At 42.4% G+C, this 19,374-nt stretch overlaps 3 protein-coding genes and 1 long non-coding RNA gene across 5 annotated transcripts; 1 reads left to right on the forward strand and 3 right to left on the reverse strand.

The window, feature by feature from the left end:
• Positions 1 to 1,220: 1,220 nt before the first annotated feature.
• LOC306738504 lies at positions 1,221 to 2,035 on the reverse strand. Its single transcript, XR_013771020.1, has 3 exons — positions 1,945 to 2,035; positions 1,734 to 1,783; positions 1,221 to 1,630 (listed from the first exon to the last, which is right to left on the reverse strand). It is a non-coding gene; the product is annotated as an uncharacterized lncRNA (long non-coding RNA).
• Positions 2,036 to 2,155: 120 nt separating this feature from the next.
• Positions 2,156 to 6,609, reverse strand: pigr (polymeric immunoglobulin receptor; the record flags this gene model as incomplete). Its single annotated transcript, XM_079229377.1, has 5 exons — positions 6,562 to 6,609; positions 5,628 to 5,963; positions 4,001 to 4,082; positions 3,540 to 3,766; positions 2,156 to 2,265 (listed from the first exon to the last, which is right to left on the reverse strand). Exons 2-5 carry the CDS (start codon positions 5,920 to 5,922, stop codon positions 2,156 to 2,158), a joined length of 714 nt encoding a protein of 237 aa, XP_079085503.1. The 5' UTR covers positions 5,923 to 5,963; positions 6,562 to 6,609.
• A 2,824-nt stretch (positions 6,610 to 9,433) lies between these two features.
• On the reverse strand, positions 9,434 to 11,713 carry dad1 (defender against cell death 1). Its single transcript, XM_079220352.1, has 3 exons — positions 11,430 to 11,713; positions 10,374 to 10,543; positions 9,434 to 9,660 (listed from the first exon to the last, which is right to left on the reverse strand). Exons 1-2 carry the CDS (start codon positions 11,638 to 11,640, stop codon positions 10,413 to 10,415), a joined length of 342 nt encoding a protein of 113 aa, XP_079076478.1. The 5' UTR covers positions 11,641 to 11,713; the 3' UTR covers positions 9,434 to 9,660; positions 10,374 to 10,412.
• A 460-nt stretch (positions 11,714 to 12,173) lies between these two features.
• On the forward strand, positions 12,174 to 16,687 carry abhd4 (abhydrolase domain containing 4, N-acyl phospholipase B). 2 transcript variants are annotated; one of them, XM_079220321.1, is made up of 8 exons: positions 12,174 to 12,287; positions 13,273 to 13,358; positions 13,566 to 13,670; positions 13,782 to 14,070; positions 14,906 to 15,093; positions 15,177 to 15,288; positions 15,395 to 15,581; positions 15,978 to 16,687. In XM_079220321.1, the coding sequence occupies exons 1-8, from the start codon at positions 12,235 to 12,237 to the stop codon at positions 16,065 to 16,067; spliced, it is 1,110 nt and encodes a 369-aa protein (XP_079076447.1). In that variant the 5' UTR covers positions 12,174 to 12,234; the 3' UTR covers positions 16,068 to 16,687. The 2 variants fall into 2 exon arrangements, with proteins under 2 accessions (XP_079076447.1, XP_079076448.1); XM_079220322.1 differs by lacking the exon at positions 12,174 to 12,287 and adding an exon at positions 12,942 to 13,040.
• Positions 16,688 to 19,374: the final 2,687 nt, after the last annotated feature.

Raw genomic sequence — 19,374 nt, forward strand, 5'->3', positions numbered from 1 at the left:
TGCACGATCCAGTATCTGTCTGGCAACGCCATCATGGCTGCCAGTCAGTGATGCTGCACCATCACTGCTACCCCGACACAGTTCTGCCAGTCCAGGCCGTGCTCAGTGAAGAAGTGATCCATGCAGCGGAAACATTCCTGAGCCGTAGCCCGTGTTGGTAGCTCTCCACAAAACAGTAGGTTCTCGTGCAAACTACCGTGCCAACGATAGCGAAAAAAAAACAGCAGCAGCGCAGCATTCGTGACATCAGTGGACTCGTCCAGTTGCAAAGAGAAAATGGGCTACTTTTGATTCTTTCCAGAAGCTGGTGCTGTATGTCTGAGGCCATGTCCGCGATACAGTGACACTCATTGTGGTTTGAGAGCGGGATGGTCAGCAGCTTCTCGGCAGCGGCCTCTCCGATCATCTCACGGCACATCTCCACCACGGCAGGCAGAACCAACTCCTGCGCGATGGAGAATGGTTCCTTACTTTGTGCCACACATCTGGCTACGAGGTAGCTGGCTTTTAAAGCACGCGTGGAGTCGTCAGTTAGTGACGTGGCAGACATGTCCTGCATCTTTGGCATATTTTCCTTTCTCTTGAAAAACTCCACCGGCTTTCCCACGAGCGTTGGATGTTTGGTCTCCAGATGCTGCTTTAGCTTCGAAGGCTCCAGTGCTGCGTTAGCCCACACTCCACACGCTGGGCTCTCAGATTTTCCAAGAAGCACCAGAGAGTTTTGCTTCTATTCTCTTTGTCACCTTCTCGTCATGAGTTCCCAAATCTTGTCGTCTCTCCAGTTAGACCTTTTCGTTGGTGTCTTCATTCACATAAACGCTTCGTCACTCTCGGATGTTTGCACTCTTCCGGCTTTGCGCAAATCGCATCATAGAATGTCAACACACCCTCTTACTTGCCATGATATTACACAGACTTTGTGCTGACAGGGTTAAATCTGTTTAATGTCCGGTCTAAATTGATTTGGACATTGGTGTTCTCACATACAGCTCCTCAGGCTAAAGTCTAGATAAGTTCAGGGTCGCAGTGCATGTGCCAAAGAGGCTATCGTCTCTAGTTCCCCTGTAAATAGCACCAAATTGATCTCTTTCCACAAAACTTAATGGAAAGTGATCAGTCAATAATGAACCTGTAAAATAAGTATTTTCCCACATGAATTCAAATCTAGTGACAAACTAACCAGTAATTTTTTATTGATGTATTGTATTCATGAAAATAATAATCAGTTATCAGTTAGAATGCAAACTCCACCAATATGCAGAAATCCCCAAATCCCCCCACCCCACACCGAAAAATATAAAAATACATAACCACAGTGCCATTAAAACAAAATTTAAATAGAAGACCACATGATTATATTTTGATGAATTCTTACATGAAAAGTACTCCATCGATCTCCATACTATGCAAGCAGAAATCCTCATTGAATGTGCCAGTACCTAACATACAAAAAGACAGTGGAAATAAAGCATGTGCTGTGTGCAGTGAACCGACATAAACAATTACATTCAGTTACAAATAATAACAATAAACACCACGCTGGCAAAGCTCAGTACATATGCACGTCCTGGGAATCCACGTTAAGGAAAGCGACAACAGTGTTTTGCGGGTCACCTACATCTCCTGAGTACTGCGGGAGACAAAAGAAAAATTATTATGATAACAATCTCTAAAGCATATGCTTGAGTGAAATGGAATAATGACAGATTTTATTTTTATCAACGGGGGCTTACATTGTGCCTTTCTTTTATCCTATTTACTTGTCTCAGCACAGGATCCTGCCCTAGAAATGCATAGTGATGATATATAAGCCACAAATGATAATGCAAATAAGTCACTCACATGTATTTAATGCACGGGCAACATTTCATGGACCTATAGTTGAGGTTAGTGGTATGATTCTGCCCTGATTTCATATTCAGAAGGAAAGAGAAGTTGCCTTACTGTGTTGTTTCCACCACTTCCTCGCCAATATGGCCAAGCCAACGAAGGACATGATGGAGGCACACACCAGCAATGACTCCAAGATGTGGCTAAAACACAGACACAAGCACTCAGTGGTCTGAACACAGGGTCCGGCTTCAAGAGCAGCTCAGGGCCCCGTGCTGCATCTGATTTTACAGAGTGACATGGCAGCCAAAAGAATGACAGAGCTTCAGTCCTCTTGCCTGTGAATGTTCCGGGACTCCTTAGTGATGGGCTTGGCCGGAGGCAGGTGCGCAACAGACTGACTCGGTGTCGGTGGGGATGTCACAGTCCCTGCAGCTAAGGATAAACACAGTATTGCTTTAAAAAAAGAAATAAGCAATGCACTTTTATAAGTAAAATACTGTTTGCAGCAGCACCCTGCAGAGTTCATGACATCAATATTCCTTGATAAGCAACTTCTGATGATCAATACCTTTGTACAGCTGCAGACCTATATGAACACCCCACCATCTGTCACAAACACATATTGATCTTCAGAGCTGCTCTTGGCTGCTTCTCATTCAGCTACTGCAGAGTGATGAGCGTGGGGAAGAAGCCAAGTGGCATCAGAATGTTCCCCCTTTTTCATACAATGCCCGGTTTAAATAGCTTTTAATGGCGTTAAGAGAGTTTCCATTTGTGAGTCAGATCACCATCTAATCATCTCCCCATAATACACTGATTTGTCAGTTTTTTTTAACCTGCCAAGCTAAGCTCAACAGGTTTAATAGCTTGTGAGAATTGGGCCGGCTTTGCGAGGCTCATGGTTTAAGATGATGAAAAAAGTATTTTTTTCAAGTTGCAATAATGAGTCAAATTATTATGCTTACTGTGAAAGTGATATGGTGAGATGGTCACATGACTTCACTCAGCTAAAGGTGCACGAGCGTGTTGACGTCATTTAGCCGCTTGTTAGCAACTACCTTTTTTAAGGCATGTAAAAGAGTGGTGTATCTGCTGGAACGAATCGTTAGACTGTCTAAAGCTTGTGTTAAACCTTATTACAGACATCTGACCACAAAAATAACATTACAAAAAAACAATAACTTCCAAATAAAGCAGAGTTGCAAAAATGCTAACTCTTCTCTGGGGTTGAGGACTCATTCTGGCAGCCCTCTATTGAACCTTTTAGTTTCTTTAAGCTCGTTGTTTTGATTTCCCCACCCGCAAATTAAATTCTCATGATTCACTCTCATGGCTCTCATGAACCTCTTTTCTAACCACAGCTGTTTTTAGTCCGCTATAGGGAGCATAGTGCTGTGGCTACTGAGCGGGATATTATTCTCAGGAGTTAGTGGAAACCACAACAAAGTTAAAAGGAGAGGGACTGTTGGACTTCAATAGGCCCCTTGGCATTTTTTGGGGGGGCATTAGGAGTAAATGTAAATGTTGTGTCTGCTTGGTCTGCCAACCTAAGTGCCAAAAAAATAATCGATTTATACTTTGTTAAGTAAAACTCACAACAAGCCTACAATGAATCAATTAGAAGTGTCTCACTAACTTGTCTACATTTCCCATTGAATTTATGATATTAAAGGATGATTTGTTATCTTTTTTCTTTGTCAACCTACTAGTCGTGGGTCTTGGTGTGACCAGCACATGCACCAGCATCTGCTGCGCTCCCACAGAGCACCAGTACCAGCCGCTATCTCTCATCCGCAGCTTCTTTAAGGTTATAGTGAAAGTCCTAGTTCTGTCATCGCTGATGGCCACTGAAGTGTCTTCGTAGCTCCCCTCAGAACCAGTCAGCAGACAGGAGCTCCAGTCTCCACTCCGACACCACTTCTTCTCGCTGTCTCTGTTTGCAGGCAGTCACAGGGGAGTCAGTGAAGGCTCACTGTCCATCATAGTTTGGCTTGAATTGAAGATGTTTTCTTTCAACAAACAGCCATGTTTTTTCAGGTTTACATTTTTGCTTTAGAAATGTGTTTTTGAAAAGTGTGGATTGTTCATTGTCTGATGGTAAAAAAAATCTACTAAAAAGACAACAGCAACTGACAATCGTAATATGTTGAATTTGGCAATACAATACCTGTATCTCTCACTGTAGTGGCATTCCACTATGACGCTACTCCCTTCTTCCCCACTCAGTCGGCTGTTCACTACTGACATACCTGCAGGAAAGGAATGCAAGCTTAAAGGGCCAGTGTGTAGCATTGTGGGTGATCTATTAGCAGAAATGGAGTATGATAAACTGTTTTTAACTTTTGTGTACAATCATCTGAAACTAAGACTCCTTGTGTGTCCCTCATATTTACATATGGGAAAAAGTCCTTTTCACAGAGTCCATCATGTTTCTACAGTAGCCCAGAATGGACCAACCAAACACTGGGGCTGCACTCGAATAGTCAAATAATTACCTCCTAACGTCGAACCCGAACCACTTTTCCTTGACCTCTATGGAAAACGGGGTCAAGGAAAGATGGAAAGGAGAATTCATGAGGAGTTAGGAAAAGACAACCGCGGTGTTTAGTAAATCCGACTCCACTTTCACTAACTACGTAGTTATGACGCGACGGCAAGCGCATGTTAGTGATGTCGGTCTGCAGCGGTGAAACTACAATGTTCTGAAGATGGACTACAAAAAAGTGCATCTTAGATACTTGATCCGTGTTCTTACAGTGATGTGTCATGCAGACGATTTAAACAACCCGGTTCAAAGTATTACTTTATTAACAAGGTTGGAAAGAAGGAATATGAAATTGAACCCAAGGGATTTTTCACAGACAGTACAAAGCTACTAACTAAACTGTCTCTTTGTTCAGTTTCAAACATGCTGAATTCATTACGGTATTCCACTAACAATGTGTGTCATATGTGTGTCTCATATCCCTTTATGTTGTTATGGTTTATATACAGTTTATAATCTGATCATAAGAACATGCAGTCAGACAACAGTTTATGAAACATCACACAACTCAGTTTGACTTAAGTCTTGACTTGATAGTGTTTTATTGTAATGTGACAAAATAGTTGATTCAATAGGTGATAATCAGAAAATGACTCAGACTGAAGAGCTCGTCCAGTTTAACTCTTTCATCAAAGCTTTTGTAGCTGAAGTCAAATAAAAGAATGAGGGCTGAGGCTGCAGTACAACACCAGAGAGAATATTAAATACAGCAGTTTCCAGCAACATCAACGTAACGTTCGTAGTTTGCCAGCAGGTTTAACAGATTATTGAAAGTATTTCCAAATTAAAGCAACGGTTATTTACATGATCTGCGTTTGTCGGTCATGATGGTTTTGTTTTTGTGAACTTTAAATGTTGCCGCCGCAAAGAATTGTGGTCGGCAGTATCTTCTTTCCTTTCACAGAGACAGGTACAGTGGTTCCTATGCTAAAGGAGCCAAGTAAGGAAGCATTGAAGCTCCTTTCCTTTGCATTTAGAGAATTCGACCAGCACGTATCATGGCGGCCACTTAGATACTTCCGGGTCATTTCACTCAGGCTCTGGCCAGAACCTTTATTACCACGCAAACCGCAGTCTTGGAAACATAGGGACTATTCAGTTGGTTGCAATCTACGACACACCACTTGAGGCCACTAAATCTCTTTCAATATTTGTTATTTGTAATCGAAGCATTCAAAATGCATTAAAATGACCTTTTCAACGGCGATCAACAAAACGCACGTAAGTTCAAAATCACTCCATTACTCACCATGAACAACCTTGATGTACGTGTAAGCGACAACGTCGGCGGTCCACGCGCCGCCCACCTCCACGCCGCACATGTACCAGCCGGAGTCCCCCTCTTTCAGGTCGCCCATGGTCACAGTGAACACCTGCTGGACAGGGTCGTCGAAGATGCTCACCTTCTCGGTGGCTGAATTGTCCGGATCGGTTCGAGCCAAGCTAGTGCAGAACTCCCTCATCTTCCCCCGGCACCAGTACTTCACATAGCCGGCATACTGGAGGTCATAATGACACGGGACTGTGAGGGATTGACCCTCCATGACTGAGAGCTCTCCCTCGGTGGTTACCCTGCAGAAGAAGGCTGGCGGAGAGTGGACATGATTGAGTGCTGAGTTACAACTTGAGCTCAGATTCTCAGCCACGGCGCAGTCAAAACAAGACTCACAGTGGACATTTGTTATCCGTGGTTTAGGGGCGGAGAAAGAGGCCTTGAGCAATACTTCTACCACATTTATGGTTTCCGTTTCCTTTGTGACAAAACACTATTCCCTATTTAACTTCCCTGTATTTCAAAATTGGATTATCCCTCTAAAGTAGAGGTTTTGGGCGGACAAATATAACAGGCTTTTGGAGACTTGGCAAAATAAACATCAAACATAATGTCGCCATGGGCAAGCGGCACGGAGGCTTGGAAGATTAAAAAAAAAGAAGAAGAAAAAAAAGGACAACAACACAAAATCCTTCACTGGCTCAAGCAGAAATATAGCATTAAAAAATATGCAATCTTGCGAGTCATTCCTCAACGACGATTAATACGGAGAAGTGATAAAATAGTAAAGAAATCTGAAGCATGATAGACATTAATCATCCTAAGAACTCTCCTTTTTCCTCAATTATCTGCATAGAAAAGACTACAACAGACTACAACTCTAATAATCATATATGCTTGCGGTTATTACCTGGGATCCATGGTAACAGACTGAGGGCGAGTAGAAAGGTTTGCAGCATGTTTCACCGTGAGTTTGAAGAACTCTCTTCCTTGTCTCAACACAGACTCCAGGTTCTGCAGTGCCAATAACCCCTTGGTCATGTGACCACAAGTTGGCTCCAGATGTTCCAAATATTAACCATGTAGGTGCCAAGAGTCTGATGTCTTTTTATGACCTAAAACGTTTTTGGGTATTTTCTATTAAGTGAACCATTTGCTGACATCTTTTGTATTTCTTTGATACTGGACTCCCAAATCGCACATCTACAAGAAAGCATACTTATTAGCTTTTGTGTTTGGTATCAATTGTATCAAAACTCTGAGCAACAAATGCTTATTTTGGATTGTGGAATTTATTTGCATTTTTTTTTAACTACAGTTTGGGGTCTTTTTTAATTGAAATATATCATTCATGTCATTCATTTTATAAATCCTGCATTTCCCAGTTATCCATAATTTGTTATTCTTTATATAACTTCCCAAGCAACCAAATGCCAAGTGCCTTCCCACCATGCATGCAGAGGATTCATTTGGCAGGCTATAATGAAATAATTTGATTTTGATGCCTGCAAACTTTGGATTTGGTCCAGTCTTCATTTGTTGGATTAAGCTCCTACACACAGCCACCCCCCATTCTCCCAGGCCCCCGTCGTCGTCAGCCACTGAATTAACAAACAATTATTCCAAGGCTCCCAATTTGCTCCCAATTTGCTCTGTGAAGGGTGTCGTGGATGTCCCTAAAGACTTTTTTTTTGGCCTTTTATGGTCATCCGTTTCCTGGGAGAACAGAACTGAAACTGAACACTTTCCTGCAACAGTCGTCTTGGCAAACTTGAGAATCGAAACTTTCCCCAAAACAAATCAGTCATAGCGTTTTAAGCTCACTGCCATATCACAGTATCGGCGGTGTGAAGGGCTGGTTCACAGATCTGTTGCTCTCTGTCACGAGAGATTGATTTTGGTGAATTAAAAACAAAACAGGATGTGCTCGATGGTCCCAACTTTCCTCCATGTTTCAGAATAGTTAATAAGATGTAAGAGGAACCAGTTTGGTCAAAAAGGCAATATTACAGTCAAAGTCTGCGGTATAAATTACCCCTTAAAATATCGTCAACTTTCAGCAAGACCCTCAAATTGTACACAAAGTACAGTAAGCAGTGGTGGAAAGTACATTTACTCAAGTGGCACTTTTATTTTGTTGTGCTTTATACTTCCACTCGACATTGTGCGGGTTTTCAACAAACCTACAATGACCGTATCACATGAGATGCATTTTACATACTAAACAGTATAGATTCTGCTCTAGCTCGAGCAATCAAGACACTAAAATGTGGCTTACGTGTAAATGCACCAGTAATATTGTACAATATATATATATATATATATATATATATAATAATAAATAATAATGTACCTCAATAACACATCTCACTACCGGTAATGTATATATATTGCGACGTCTTACGGCAGTAGTAGCCACACTTTCAAAATTTCTTGTGAAATTTTCTGGTTTCTGTTCATACAGTTGCAATCCTTCCTTTGTCTGTGCTGCAGCAATTGGAAGAGATCATTTTTAATGTCAACACACACAAAGCAGATGAATCTATGACATGGGCCACACTTTGCCCGAGTAGTGGTACTTTTAATCTGAAAGTAAATGTTGCTAATAATACTAATGAGTGTACATTATATATGATTTTTGCTTGTAATGGAGTATATTGGGAGTGGTTTTGCTACTTTTACTTGAGTAAATGATCAGAATACATCTTCCACCACAGACACCAAGTAGCCTCCAGTTAAGAGTTTAATGAGGGGCTTATAGGTTAAAAGATGGGAAAACCAGACCTATTTGTTAGAATGCTCACTCAAGTAGAAATGTGGTATCCTCAACTCCTCTTTTAAATTCTTTCAAGTGAGATATGTCAACAATAAAAAGATCACCTCTCGCAACTTAATGCCAACACATTTTTTCAAAAAGGGCCGACGCTAATGTTATGCATTTAATATTTAGACGTGGGTACCTCTCTTGCCTGCTATCAAAGCGGCATAGGAAGAGATGTAGAGGACCTGAAGAAACACAGGACGCCGACTTGATTCAGTCCGTTTTGTCATTTCTGTATGCGAGGCAGTTCGCATCCAATTCAAACCCGCCCACCCCTCACCCAACGAGCAAACTAGCTCTAATGAACCCCTCGGGTCAGCGCGGTCTTTGACAAATGTTAAGTGGCTGTGCAGAGCCACAATCAACTGAGCTGGAATGCATTTCCATCAGGTGTTCCAGAGCGGGCAATCGAAGCAAACCCTCTCATTGCTGAAGGGGTGCAATGTTCTCGCCCTCTCCTCTCTCTTAGCATGATGGGCAGAAAGCCTCGGCTGCACTCACTCGCTCTCATTGGCTCAGGAATATAATGGATTCCCAGTTCTTCAACTTGAAGGAAAAGAAAAAAAAATAGCAATCCGTGTGGCAATTTTCGCTATTTTTCCCACCCCGTGAACCGTTTTAACATTTATCTTTCCTGTAGCTAACTCCAAATGTAGCATATCGACCCCCGCCCCCTGCAAATCCTGGTGTAAAGTCATATTTTTAAGGCTGTAATATGACTATATAGCCATCGCCATCATAAATAGGGGTTAAGGGGTTCCACTGTCTGATGTTTCATGGGATCAATTACAATTAATAGAAATGAAAATTTCAATGGTCAAATGGGACTGTATGGCGTTATCACTCGTTAACATTTTGTTCCGCCTGTAATGTACAAATGTATGTTTTTACTGAAAAACATCGGTCCTCACTCAGTCTGTTGTTGAAAATACTGTCAAGAACTGCTTCTGTATACTCAAAGTCACCATTTAAGTTGTTTTTATTTATTCTTCTCAGTGCAAAAGGGAATGCTTTACAAATTTGTATGTAAAAAAGAAAAAAGAAAAAAAAGAGAAGAATGCAAGAAATCAATCCATATCTGCATGAAAATTGTACTGCATGTTTGTGTGGCAAGTGCAACTAATTCAGTGTTGATTGGTGGGATGCGACTCAGTTGTCCCCGGAAGGGGAGTTTTCTCTTGGCGTGATCTATGAAAAAAGAAAAAGAGGTGGTTGAGTTAGTGACATTGAGGTCATCAGAGCAGTTATTTAAACGCAGATGAGAAACGAGAGAATGCAGTATGCACATACCAAGCCTAAAAATTCAATAACACTGTTTTCTAGCAAAGCATGTGGATCCCTTAGAGAAGTCAGACTTGTTCTACAAGCACAAACCAACACAGTACAGTCATCATCCTTGGACTGGGTACATTCTCTCATGTATTGCCTATTGAGAGAGACTACCTTAAACACTCACGCATCTCTCACACACACTCCAGAGATGATTAATGTTGTCTTATTCAAAAGAATACCAGCAGTACACATGAAAATAACCCATTCTTCAAACCATTTGGTGGCATTCATGACCTTGACCAGTCTGGTTCAAACTATTTAAAAAATCTGATTATACCATGTCAGAACTAAAGGACGTTCAGGCCTAATTGGTTTGTGGGCTCTATCAAGTGCTAGCTGCAACTTCATATTTGAGAAATCACTTCAAACCAGAAAATAGAATAAACCAACAGCTGCAGAAATGTCATACTTTGAGCAGCATACAGCTGGAAGGAAAGTTTACTGCAGAATATAATCTGATGATTGGATGTGTTGAAATGGGGGTTTGGACTATAATGTGACAGCAGGAATTCGAGCAAAAGCGTCAACTTTTTTTAAAACTCGTAAACCGAGACGTGTGAGATATCCACCTGAGGGAGAGAACACCGCGAGTCAGACGCACGTCCGTTTCAACCAATGAAGTTCATCACAACCAGATGGAGGACAGTGTGAGCGAATAGGAAGTCAGCAAAGGCTCTCTCCGGGGAGATGGACAGAAAGTCTCCTTTGTTCTGTGGGTTGATCTGGATACGAAGACACACTAAGGAAAAAAAACAAAAAGGGGGAGTGGATTTACTATTATAACACCATAGTTTTATTAATAACACATATTGTACCGAAAATGTTGGCGAGAGATGCTTTACTGCTCGTTTCCGTCACTGAACATCTTTGGGATTTACTCGCACATTTTCCCCATCATCTGACATTTTCATAGTCAAACAATTAAATATAGTAATCACACAGTTCAACGCAGTTTACATTATGCTCATCACATGAACCCAATTACAAAAATCTCACCTCTTTTATTATTCATATAGAAGTTCCCAAGTCGTCTAGTTATGTCAATACGAGCTCTGAGTTAACAGAGGTTCCCACTTTCCTCCACCATGGGGAAAACCATTAATTATGTGATTACGTACTAAGGTCAGGTTTCTGAGGTGCACTTGGCGGACCCGGATGCACTCTAATGCAACACTGAGCTAAAGCTCAGCTCTATGCTAGTTTTGGAGCCTGTAGTCTGTGAAAGTGTTACATTTGATTGCATCATAAATAATGCATTGCTAATGATTTAGTCTGATCACACACAAACAAAAAACAGTGTGTGGGGAAAAACGTAATTTTAACGTCAATAAAACCACAAATTAATCTACCAAATTGAACACCTTCCTACAAACGCAGAGAGATCACTTTAAGCTGCAGTTCCGTGTACTTGTCTATTCTAATAGAGCAGGAGAAAATCGCCATACTGGATGTTGTGTGTATTTATCTTCCTCCTACATAGTTAGCCACAGCTCGAGCCTAGCATGGCTAGCTGACGTGTGTGCACACACGTTCACGAGCAGGCCTGAAGTCCAGAGACGGAAACCCCGATGAAACCGACGCGTGGTAGGCGAGATAAAATAACAGTTAATCGAGCAAGTATTTACCTCCGAGGATGAAAGCGCCCACACACGAGATGAAGCCCGACAGAAAGCTGTTGAAGGGGAAGGTGCCGACGAGCAGGCAGTAGAGGAACTGCAGCGCTCCTGTCAACAAGATGTAAAACAAATACGAATCCACCACCTTCAGCTTGTTGGGCGTCGTGGTGGTGTACTCTTCTAGAAACCGACCAACAACCGAGAGGACCGAGTTCGACATGGTTTGTTTTTTGACGACAAATTTGTACAAACGGGGGTCAATGAGCTTCTGCACAGGTTATCTTCCTTAGTCGAAAAAGTGACGTGTCCTCGTAAACCGGAAGCGGCTTTGGGTGTTACAAAGAATACATTCCGAGCATTGCTCGCGAGCGCGGGGTTCCGAGTCGCTCCGAGAGAAGAGACTTGGCGCCGCCCACCGTTACATCACAGAGAAGTTGAGAAGGAGACAGACTGCTCACTCTGCCAGTATTTCGAGATACGGCTGATGGCACCAATTTTCTTGGGACACAGACGGCCCCGGTGCCAAATGCGTGAATCCCAGGATTTTAATTTCACAAATTAGTAATCTACACAAACACACACGGAAACGTTGTGTATCGTGACAGCAATGTATCATAAACATGTTTAGTTGTGACGCCCCGTCAGACTGCGTTCCGCTTTTTCTTTCGGAGCACATCTTCGCAGCAGACCATCTTCGCGCTCAGCTGACCCAAGAATGAACGAGTTTGTATAATTTCTAAGGAGAGATAAAGGTGCGTGTTGTCAACCCCATAATTTCACTCATTTGAACCTAGTCACCAGAACATGTCAACCGATGGACCCCGCGACAACAACCACAGCTCCGGGGCAGAACGAGTGTGAAACAGAGTAAGTCACGTTCAACTTCGGTAGATAAACAGCCGGAGACAACCTTGTGTCTGATTACGTCACGAGCTAGCTAAACTTTAGAAAACCCGACTGTTTAATGTGTCGCTTCTCCCCTTCAAGGCGCGTGCGTAAGGGACTGTGTTGTACAATACTCCATAAAGTGCTGCGTCATTGTAACATCAGCAAACACATAATACACGCGTCGTTGTACTGTCTATGTTTCTATCTATATAGCTGTACCACTTCACTTGGAACATGTTATAAATGTAGCCCCTTACTTATGTTCCTCTAATATAACACAGCTGCTGTTGGTGAACTTTGTGACCGGAATGGTTGGAAACAATTAGTGAAATCAGTGTAAATTGGTCGCGAAGTTGCTTATAACTTGTGAACTTAACCCTCCGAGGTCATTTTCTCGATTTTACATTTCTTAAATTCACCTTTTTTAAGGACTCTGTTTCGGTGGGAGATGAGGGTTGTTATTAGTAAGGCAGTGGTAGTCTTGATCTGTCACTCCTGTTTAGCTAGTCTTTTTTTTTTTTAAGTTTGTGTATTCACTGGAGAGAAGAGCAGCTGTGAGTGACCCACCATAGTGAGCCAGTTACATGACTTGGCACTTTGTTTTTTCTCAATTGCATGGCGATTACATAACAGGTAGAAGCCCTTGTGGTATACAGGTTGATGGTGGATATGAAAGACTGGTCTTTTGCCATCTCCAACCAGAGAGGGTGGGGTGTGACCTCTGACCTCTTGGTAATTATGATACATCTTTGCCTTGTTGTCAGACTTCCAAAACCATCCTTGCGAGGAGAAAAAGCTCTGACCAGACGGCTGAATTATTCTAAGTGTCTATTCTAAGTTCTAAATTAATACAATTAATTCCCCACAGCACCGGGTTTTCAGACATTGTTTTAGTTGTGTATAGGGATATACACGGTCAACCACTGCCTCCTTATTTATAATTTTCTTGCCTCCCTCTTGTCAGGTCAAGTTCAATCTGGAACTGGTGGCCCTCCTGGCGTCCGACCTCCATGTCCCTTTTGAAGACGACTGAGTCCAAGATTCTTGCTTGTAAGACTGTTTTGACGTATGCCGGCAGATCATTTAACCACCAGGAAGTGATTATGAATGTTGCTAATCACTTGGAATGCTATATAAAGGCTGCTAACTCTTTATAAAAAAAAAGTATTGTGTAATACAACACCATTATGTCACCAGCTATACAACAAACCTAACTGAGGGTATGCTGATACTTTAGTCCATGTCTGGTCACCACAGGTATTCAAAACGACCTATGGGCTCGGTTTGTCACCCTGCCAAACCAGGATCGCATATGGACTCTGACGCTCACCAAGAAGGCGGCGCGCAAGCCTGCAGAACAAGGTACCACCCTCCTCTCGGCCTTTGTTTGCTTAGCATGAGGCAACCGCTGTAATTCTACAGTGCTAATGTGTGCATGATACGACCCATTGCATAACTCCTACTTCCTTCTAGCCCCGAAGACTCCCCTGGTGATGGTCCACGGCTTTGGAGGCGGGGTAGGCCTGTGGATCCGGAACATGGACGCGCTGAGTCGGTCACGGTCGCTCTACGCCTTTGACCTCCTGGGCTTCGGCAGGAGCTCCAGGCCGCCCTTCCCCTCGGATGCCGCCAAGGCGGAGGAGCAGTTTGTCGAGTCCATTGAGCAGTGGAGACAGTCCGTGGGTCTGGAGAACATGGTTCTGCTGGGACACAGTCTCGGGGGGTACCTGGCTACCTCCTACGCCATCCAGTACCCCTCTAGGTAATGATGCCTAATGTGGTGCGGTCTAAAACATCAGGTAATGAGGCGCAGCTGCAGAACAGATTACTTGCAGCTGGCAGTGATTTGGTGTTTTGGCGTTTGAGAATTAAGGACTTCAGAGTAAGTCATGTTCAATGGGAAGACATTAGTGAAGCCAGAGATTGTTTTTCAACATTTAATGTCATATTTCTGGCTCGTATCCAAAATAAAGAACTGAATTTGGGTTGCTTTTTTTTTTTTACCAACTTTTAATTTCAAAACCAGATGCAGTCACGCCTAGTGATTTCCTGGTTGCCTGGCAACCTCACGGTGACAACAGATTCTACGAAGTGACTGCATCTTGTCAATAAACGGTTCGCAACGTGACCCTCCATCCTTGCTGCACACCAAGTCCTAAATTTTCAAAATCCGTCATCCAATAAAAATAGTTTAAGCATAGAAACCTTGCTAACTGAGTCTGATAGTGTTTATTTTTATTCCATTTGCTGTGAAAAAAGATGGATGAGGCTAGTTCCAAACAAATGAATGACTGACATTAGCAAGAAGCTAGCGCACAATCACTACTGTATAATTTTTGTTTTGTTCATCCTTTGTCATCCCTGTTTCCAATCTACTCTTTACATGGGCATGTTTTTTTTCTTCACTTGGGTGTGCAAAGGCTTTCATTTTCAGCACTAAAGCTAATTTATTAGTAATATTTTGAGGCTTAATCTTTATCAAATTTAATTTCCTAGTGGTGGTTTCCCAAAAGACGGCAGGGCACACTCCTGATTGACCGATGATAATAAATGCCAGTTGGCAGGAAATGACAACGTACCCTGCTCTCCTCCTGTAGAGTGTCTCATCTGATTCTGGTGGACCCATGGGGTTTCCCGGAGCGACCCCAGACAACAGCCCCGGAGGGTCAAGACCAGGGGACAGAGGTGGTGAAGCGGCCGCCCCTGCCACGCTGGGTGAAGGCCATTGCTGCAGTGGTGTCTCTCTTCAACCCGCTGGCCGTCATCAGAGCTGCGGGGCCGTGGGGTGAGATAACGTTGTTCGTCTAATGTCGTACCGCGCCACGTCACACGCTTTCCGCTCATCTTCCGGCGTGTCATTGCTTTCAGGTCCGGGCTTGGTGAATAGATTCCGTCCCGATTTCAAAAGGAAATTCGAAGATCTGTTTGAGGATGACACCATGACGCAGTACATCTACCACTGTAACGCACAAACCCCGAGGTGAGCAAAAAACACACTTCGTCACATTCTCCATTGCCCAACATGATGCCTACAAAAAAGCCGACCAACGTCCTACCGCCTTGTCCGTTTCCTCTCCTCCTCCCAGTGGCGAGGTGGGTTTCGGGGCCATGGCAGAGTCTCTGGGCTGGGCCAAGAGGCCCATGCTGGAGCGGGTTCACCAGCTGCCCCCCTCCATGCCCCTCACCATGCTGTACGGAGCTCGATCCTGGGTGGACAGCTCGTCTGGGGAGAGCGTGGTCCAGATTAGGAACCAGGCCCCGACCAGAGTCATCGTGAGTAGAAAAGGAGTGTAGAGTCATGAGGAGTTAAGAGTCCAAAACGTGCAGATCTGCTTTTGGATTGGCGTCATTCTTTTGGGTTGATATCTCAGAAACTCCTCGAGGCAAAGGACTCGAGGATGAACCCATTCTTAATTTTTGGTCACCGTGACCTCACAAAAATACTCCTTTTTGTGTTGTTCCATAACTCAAGATTTCATGTGCGAACCATTTCAGTCTCTTTAATGGGACAAAATGAAAAATGTCTTTGACAGCCATGGATGTCGACCGTGATGTTGGTTGGCGGAGGCGTACAACCGTGAGGCGGTGACTGTAGTCGTCTTTGCGCATCAGTACGTCATTGTTGCTGACTTGTTGTCTCTTCATTTTCTTATCTATTCCACTGTGCAGCTGATAGACGACGCTTCCCACCACGTGTATGCTGATCAACCAGAGGAGTTCAACAGAGTGGTGGAAAAGATCTGCAACTCTGTTAACTGACGGCCAGTGTGTGTGTTTGTACGTGCCTTTGTGTGCATAAGGACTGAAAGTATGAAGACAGTTCATGATGGGGTGTTAACCACTACAACCTGTGCATGTGGAGCACGCTGGATGGTTCGGTGTCTGTGGCGTATCGAGACATCCAGTAGTTCAACATGCATTTGGATGTTCTTTGTTTCCGAGTCCTGTTCTCACAGTAGATTGTTGTTGCCAAGTTCTGTTGTCAATTTATAAGATAACATATTGTAAGGGGAAATGGTTTTATTTATAAGATGTAATATGTTGATTAATGTGATCATACAGAATAGTAATTGTACTTATGCAAAATTATGTTGCCCATTATGTTTTTAACAGGAAGTGAAATACTCACTACTCTGGATGCACTGAGGTTATGTGTGACGGGGCAGCCACATGGCTACTGACTCAACTTTCTTTTTTGTGCCTCACGTTAAGTACTGTATCAGATATCTTGTCATTAAGCCTTGCTTTTCTCTTTATATATTCCGGACTGTATCAAACGGCTGATTGTATTTTATACCGTGAAAACAATAAACTCTTATTTGACAAACTGCTACTGTGGAAGTCCACGTGACGCACGATGTGGCCCAACCAGTAGAGGTCAGTAACGAGTGTTGTCCATTTGTTTCAATGGTGGCGCTTTTCATTTCTGCATTGGAAAATGGAAACGGCTAGTGGAAGCACAAATATTATCAGCCAAATGTTGAACAAAAGTGCCAGTTATTGCCCATATCACTATTACATTTATATAGTTAAAATGTCATCAGCAGCTATAACTATTTAAAAAGCATTTTAATGTTGCAGCTGGTCGAGGTACATTTTGTATTTTACATAATTTAAGTTTGATCTCAAGCAATATACGTTTTTATTTTGTCAGTAATACTACAAACATTACGTTTTCTTTTTATAATTTGAAACCCAAACCTACATTTAAAATGTATTTATATTGTTGAGGCCCATTACACGCGCAGTCAAACCTGGCATGCACTTGCCGAAAAGGCTCGCTAGCTGGCGCCCAATCGTGGCACGTTTCACCGATGCGGCCGCAGGGAGGGTGTCCTAGCAGCATGTTTTTTGGGTGGACGATTACAATTCCACAATTAATCAAAAGATCTTTAATAAAAGACCAAATACAAAGGTGTTCTATCCAAAAATGCTGTACTCTTCATTGGCCAGTATCCATTTGAGCGCACCAAAAAATACAGTTTTTAAATGTCCTCTTTCACGCAGTTCGACATGTTGCACTGCCGTGTTTCTACAGTAGCCCAGAATGGACAAACCAAGCACTGGCTCTATAACGAGAGCTTTTTGTATTTTTCCACATGTACCTAAAGTAAGAGATGGCGAAACTCGGTATTAAATGTGAACAAGTGCTAAATTGTTTAAGACCGCAGTATTTATAAGCCTCAATGTTGCTGGCTTTAATTATATTTGTATTTTAAGAACAACAAAAGCGCTCTGTCTGTATGCTAACTGTTTACCTTAGTTTGTTCTTGTAAACGTCTCTGCAGGCTGAGAAAAAGCAGCTCTCCTCTATCTACCGGCGGAACCTACAGAGGATTTGGATTTATTTACATTTTAGAGTTGTTTCATGTGAGATATTAATGACTTAATATAGTGACATCGCTGCTGTGAATGATTGCTGTTGCTGCACTAGAAGCAATATTTAGATGTATTTCAATTATACATATATTCTAATCCTGTTTTTTATATAGTCACGAAAAAGAACACATTATTATTATTATAGTAGATCCTCCTAACCTGAAGGCCACCGTAGTTCTCCGATACGCTTTGGAAATGTTGTTGCTTGCAATCTGCAACCTCACAACTAGATGCCACTAAATCATACACAATGTTCCTTTGAGAGACTGCAGCTCAATAAGAGAGATTACGGCACTGCATTATGCAACAGATAAAACACGGAGCAGCAGAACAAAAGGGATGAATCAGACTGCGAAGACAAGCCTTACCTCACCTATAGAGCTTGGCCTTAACTTTCCAACGTTGTTTGCCACTGCACAGTCAGTGAGGGAAAAGAAGTCAAAACCTCCCAATGGAAGTTGAAGAGAAAATATTTAAAAAATAATTTATCCAAGTGCCTGTGAATACGTCAGACAGCAATGTCTCGAATGATGAAAGGCGGCAAAGGTGTGTCAACTCACCTGTCTCAAGTGGCACTGTTGAAATTAATCACTCAACCTCAAATCATGCCACGCTCAACACATTTAATTTCTCAAGAAATTGATCGCTCGAATGGGAAAAGCACAGGTAGCCACTTGCTTCCTCTCAACATTAAGTACCATTAAATCTTCTTTCCCCTCTTTCCAGTAAAGACTCCAGTAAAGAATAGAAGTAGAACTCGTGAGTCAGGCCATCGTTTCAGTGTTAGGTTTATTATCATCACAACACAGACAATACAGGAACACAAAATAAAAATTCCAGGTAGATATGGTAGATAAATAGTGTAATGTTATTAAAATACTTTTCTTCACATTGTACTTTGAGTGCTCAAGTTAAACAGCCGGGAAACCGGGTAAAGCTCAGGTGAATTAAGGCTTCTGCGGTTTGATATGGAGTCCAATTGTGCAGGGAGGTTGCGATATGCTTCAAAGCTGAATATTTGCTTTGTACAAGTGGATTTGGAAAGAAATTCCTTTTTTTCCTGCTGTGAATAATGGTGAACTGGGTTCTACACCTGACGACGGAGAAAAACACAGAACAACATCTGGTAGAACTCTTCCCAAGGGGAACATTTAGTTTGTTTGCATTCTGCAAATTCCAGAGTTCTATTAGTGCTAACTTGTCCAAATAAAGGAGGGGTTAATAATGTCTGGTTAATAAACTCTGCATCATTAATTGGCACAGAAAGAATGACAACAATAATGAAATAGTTAATCAGTTAAAATGTCCCGGGGGGGACGTGAATTATAAGAATGTGCACTTTGCAGAATGTCAATGCGAATTACACCACCAGTCCCTTTAAAACCTTATAAACCCATTCTCATCCCAGGAAATGAGAATTGTGTTTTTCTTTTTAACTAAAACTGTGCTATCTCCTCTCCTTTTGGACTGAAAACTGCTTCCTAACATGTCAATGCTTGTGTTTATTGTGATTATTATTGCAGTATTTAGATGCTTTAGGTCGTAATCTTTCTAAAGATGTGCAGTATTACTCTGTGGGATGATGGTAAGGGAGCGAACAATAGAATACAAAAAACTCGAGGAGTAATATTTAGGGGAATCTTGCTCAGACTCTTGAGTTCCGTAACCACAAGGTAGCTGGTTCGAT

Source organism: Taurulus bubalis, assembly GCF_910589615.1.
Source record: "Taurulus bubalis genome assembly, chromosome: 1".
Classification (NCBI taxonomy): domain Eukaryota; kingdom Metazoa; phylum Chordata; class Actinopteri; order Perciformes; family Cottidae; genus Taurulus; species Taurulus bubalis.